The sequence below is a fragment of the Manis pentadactyla genome, chromosome 9 (assembly GCF_030020395.1).
Source record: "Manis pentadactyla isolate mManPen7 chromosome 9, mManPen7.hap1, whole genome shotgun sequence".
In the NCBI taxonomy this organism is placed as follows: domain Eukaryota; kingdom Metazoa; phylum Chordata; class Mammalia; order Pholidota; family Manidae; genus Manis; species Manis pentadactyla.
The window spans coordinates 20011177-20016765 of NC_080027.1; the positions used below are offsets into that span (position 1 = coordinate 20011177).

Consider the following 5589-nt stretch of genomic DNA (forward strand, 5'->3'; position numbering starts at 1 on the left):
TAACGATTTCTCCTCCCCTACCTCTCTGACTCCTTCCTCATCTACCTCTTTTTTTTAAAACCCGTTGTTCCTTGATACTGGGAAAGAAAAGAGGAAACAGATATACTAGACAGCTTTCTGGATTCCATCCTCGATGTACTTGTTAATTTTCAAGATGAAGGAGGTTTGAAGACAACCTCAGCATTCACCTCTTAGCTTGACCTGCTTTAAGTATGGAGAGAACCCTGATAACATGAGCCTCTGTTGCTATTTGTTCTAGGCCTTCAGGATTAAACAATGAGTGAGTAAATCGATCTGCTTGACCCTGAGGAATGCAGAAATGAACTCTAAGTGAAATTTCTGCAGGTAAATTTCTTCACCATAAAATCTCAATATGTCAGTGTAGCTTGACAAAGGTGTACAGCCATAATCTCATATTCCAGTTCTCAAGGCTGCTGTGCAGGTGCGGAGAGGGGAAGGGGGTAGGGCACATAAAATTGCCACAAAACTCACTTTACTTAGCAAGGTGCTGCCGTGTTGACTTGAATAAGCAGCTCTAAGTTTGTTGCAAGCCTTTGGCCAATTTCTGAAAAAGCTGATTTTGATAATGTGTCAGTGTTTTCATTGCTTTTATGGGGGATCAAGTTTGGGGAGGTCATATCCCACTAATCATAAGTTGATCTCCCTCTCTATATATTCATTTAAATTGCATTATTAGGTTTTCATTTTTATTTCTGTGTAGTAGTCTTTTAATTGGATATATCCCAGTTTTATTATCTATGCACCTGGTAATGTTCATATGAGTGTCTTTGTGGTTATGAGTCTTATTTTCTCATGTATGAATAATACTTTCTTGGCCAGAGTGTAACAAGAAACTGTAGTGCTGTGAGATATTTTATAAGGAACAGCCAGTTTTCCTAAGCAGTTATTTTATATTCATTCAAGTGACGTACTGGAAGAGTTTCAGTTACCTCACATCGTTATTATCTTTTTAATGTCATTTAAAAAATATTGACACTGATGTGACTGTGAAGTGGTATACCTGCTGTGGTTATAATCTGCATTTCCCTGACAGTTATGGATGGTGCCGTTCTTTTTGTGTGATCATTCACCATTCGTATATCATTTATGAAATGTCTGTTCACATCTCAGACTTCTTCATTAAATTGGGCTGTTGTTGACTGGGCAGTGAACTGTGGAGAACGTTTATGTGTTCTAGACAGGTACTTTGTCAGCATTACTGGGCGTGAATATTTTTCCTCAGCTGTGGCGTGCCTGGTAATTCTACTCCTCAAATCTCTCATTTACAGGACCTTCCTGCTCCTCACTCTCACTAGATGACCTCACCTCAGTGTGTAGAGAGGAAAACTGAGGTCTTCTAATTGGGATTCCCTCTTCTTAACACTATTAAAAAAGCACAAATTATGTACCTGCATGTTTTCCTCCTTCCATAGTATGAAAAGTGATGGCTCATTTCCTTACCTGTGCCAAAGAGCTCATGCACAGCACATGGGTGTATACGGATGTAGGCAGGGACTCTGGCCTCTGTGGGCAGGGGGGGAATCTCGTTCTTAAGCATCAAGTAAGGATTATGCCCTTGAGGAAGAAAGACTCCTTTAATGGGCTTTACAGAATTATTTTTAAAATGCTCTATGGATTACACTTAAGAAAAACATTATAAATCTCTCCACCTTGTTTTTCCAAAATGTGGTAAGTCAACTTTCATGGGTAGGTTATTTTATACATTTGTTCACTACACGTATGTTTTGATCTTTTTTTGAGGGTTTGTATCCCAACATGTGGAACAAATTGCACCTGTAAGTATCTCACCTTCATTTTTTTTCATAATATTTGCTTCTAACTGACATAATGATATATATATTTGTCCAAATGTTTACTATCTGTTCCTTTTTCTGCAATATGTACTCCCTCTGGTTGGTGGGATTTCTTCACAGATGGAACCATAGAAACTAGAAGAGAAAAAATCATCAATCTTTACAATGTAAGTGAATAAATTAAAGTGTAAATTTACAAAGTAGAGAGAACAATTCTTGATAGCCAAGTATCAAGATAGAAATTTTGCTAATTTAATATTTCTTAATGAAATAGAACCATGGGTTTTAAGTGAAAATACTATACTGAACATTTATGCTCTATTTTATATCTGAAACAATAGGGTATCAGAGCTAGAAATCCAAACTCCTTTTTTATTCTACTGAATGATGCCAATGATCTGCTGGTTTTCACATCTGATTTTCAATCATTTGGCTTTTTTTCCCCTAGATTTTGAAAAAAATAATATCAAATACGGAGTCCTCTAAGAAAACAGGTACAAAATATATTATATGTCATATATATATACATAACCAATATTTTTACATTATTATATATTAATATAATATGAATACATATGCAAATGAGAGACAGATGTTGAAGGGATGTGTGCCTGTTTATGTGCTTGTGATTGATATTTATAGAGAAAGTGAGAGATAACACAGATTTTGGCAAAAATATTATATAGACATTCTTCTGTGTTTGTGATATGAGATGAATAATTTCCCCATACATGAACTGATCAAAGAGTAAATGATAAAATGGATGGAAAAATGTGGAATCTGGATCAGACAGAATTCCTCCATCTCTTTGTCACTTTCAGTTCACAAGGGATAAGAAATGTCTTCTGTAAACCGCACCACAGGGACGGAATTCATTCTCTTGGGACTCACAGATGACCCAGTGCTAGAGAAGATCCTGTTTGGGGTGTTTCTGCTGATCTACCTAATCACCCTGTCTGGCAACCTGTGCATGATAGTGCTGATCAGGACCACGTCCCTCCTCCAGAGCCCCATGTATTTCTTCCTGAGCCACCTCTCCTTCGTAGACATCTGCTATTCCTCCAACATCACTCCAAACATGCTGTCCAACCTCCTCTCAGACAAGAAGACCATCTCCTATGCCGGGTGCTTCTCACAGTGTCTTCTCTTCATCGCCCTGGTCATCACTGAGCTTTACATGCTTGCTTCCATGGCAGTGGATCGCTATGCAGCCATTTGCAGCCCTTTACATTACAGGACCACAATGTCCAGGAACCTGTGCATCTGTCTAGTCACGGTCCCTTACGCTTGTGGCTTCCTGAATGGACTGTCCCAGGCGCTGCTGACCTTCCACTTGTCCTTCTGTGGCTCCCTGGAAATCAATCATTTCTACTGTGCTGACCCTCCCCTGATGATGCTGGCCTGCTCCAACACCCATGTCAAAAAGATGGCCATGTTTGCAGTGGCTGGCTTTACTCTTTCAAGTTCTCTCTTCATAATCCTCCTGTCCTACCTTCTCATCCTTGTGGCCATCCTGAAGATCCGTTCTGCTGAAGGCAGACACAAAGCGTTTTCTACCTGTGGTTCCCACTTGGCAACTGTCACCATATTTTATGGGACCCTCTTCTGCATGTACTTAAGACCCCCATCTGCGAAGTCCATAGAGGAGTCCAAAATAATTGCCGTCTTTTATACTTTTTTGAGTCCAATGCTGAACCCGTTGATCTACAGCCTGCGGAACAAGGATGTGATCAATGCCATGCAGCAAATGGTGAAGGGCAATCTCTTTCATAAAGCTGCAATTTAGGATTCTGTTCATTTGTATTTACTAAGTGTCTGGGATAACACAGTGACTCCCCTCAAAGGATAAAACAGGTATTCTGTATTCTAGATTTGTTTATCTTCATGAGTTCTTGATGACATTAGCTAATTTCTCCTCAAAACTGAGATCTTAAAGGCAAATTGTTTTAATAAAAACTTTAGTATTGAAATTTAAAAAATATTTCCTGGTGCAGAGAACCTCTGAAAATAAATTTGGTGGTACCCAATAATTCCATATAATGCTTTAATGTGTTTACTTATTTGTATGTAAATATTATATTTTACTCTCTTTGTAAAATATTATATTTTACTCTCTTTGTACTCTCTTTTTACACTATGTACAGAGCCATAGTGTGGATCTAACTAAAGTGAATAGTTTTACATTCCCATTCTTACAATTGTGAAATAATTCTTGAAAGCATGGCCTAGAAAAATAACTCTGGTGCCTGACTAATGACTGGTATTGCCTTGGGGAAATTTAAGTGTGGGAATCTCCCACAGGTCCAAACTTTCTGTAAGTTTTCCCCAACCCACATCATGGACAACCTGAGAAACTTTTTCCATTTGTAAATACTACTTATGCTTTTCAATTCTGAAAATAAACTGTTAACACCTGCTTATAAATTTTCAGTAATACAGATCCAATCCAATCAGTAGTGCAGTATAATAGCATTCTAGATATATTTTTCAGGTATTTGCACTGACTTTAGTCTAATTTATTAGCAGTTAACAGAGTCTATCAATTGGTTTTATCAAACCTACAAATGCCATCAAACAGTTTTCAAATGCCTGTTGTGTATGCATTTTTCTGGAGGAGAACACCTTATGATTACTTTGGTTCATAAAAGTGTCTGCAACTCATTTTCTAGATAAGCCTGTTTAGCAGTTCCTAAAATTTCTATTAAGAAAATTAATAGTAAAGAGGGTTACACTAGGGGAAACATCTTCCATCTACATTAAATTTCATGCATTCTTGGTCAGCTAGATGGCTTCATATTTAAACAAAGGAAACTTTCTTTAAATTGCCTGTAATATTTGATTTGTAATACTGTGCATTCAATTTTAACTGAAGCTGAAATACTAAATAGTAAATGCTCATATGAAATTAACTGTTGTATTTCCTGTAATTTGTTCAAATTATTTCCCAGAAAATCACTGAGATGACTGCAGGCTTAGAAATTTGTGCTCCATTCATAAGCTGATTGAATAAGGCTGATTGTATCAAACTAGTTCACTACAAATAATAAAATTAGAGACACATGTGAGGAAGTAATATTTATCAGTGATATGTCCTAAACCAATGGGCAACTTCTATTTTTTTTGTTCTGTTTGTGAATAAATTGATATGCACACATATTCTTACAATTCATAATATAAAATTGAGATCATTTTCCATATAAAATCATTTGTCAATATTCGTACAAGTTTGAACATTGATTTTCATTTCATATAATGTTTTTATTTTCACATAAATAAAGTATTTCAGTGAAAATCATTTTAATGTAGGATAATACACAAATTTAAATTGTAGTTGAACTTAATTATACAAATATTACATACTGATTGCAGAAAATCATACCGAAATATGCTTAGAGATTTTTCAATTTTCAAATAAAATTCTCAATTTTGGAATAAAAGCAGATTTTACTTTTAACCTCCTGTTTATTTATTTATTTACTTTTATTTTTTAACCTGGTTAAAGAGAGCTGCTTTCTGTATTTAGTGTGTATTTCTCACATAGGGTATTTTGCAAACCATTATTCCAACATATCCGTGTATCCTATTACTGTGAACGATTCATATCCCTATATGTACACACCACTCTGCTTGTTTCTTTGGATACATTCCGAAGTGGGAAATTGCTGAGTCAAATGCTCTGAACATTTTTAAAGCTATTTGTAAATTTTTCTGTGGCTACATTTTTCTCCAGAAAGCATCAACCACTTATACTTACAAAGAGTAATGTTTGAGAGTA

At 36.1% G+C, this 5589-nt stretch overlaps 1 protein-coding gene across 1 annotated transcript; it reads left to right on the forward strand.

Annotated features, from left to right (window-relative positions):
* The first annotated feature begins 2652 nt into the window (after positions 1-2652).
* LOC118908037 (olfactory receptor 5M1-like) lies at positions 2653-3600 on the forward strand. Its single transcript, XM_036877098.2, has one exon. It carries the CDS (start codon positions 2653-2655, stop codon positions 3598-3600), a length of 948 nt encoding a protein of 315 aa, XP_036732993.2.
* The last annotated feature ends 1989 nt before the right edge of the window (positions 3601-5589 follow it).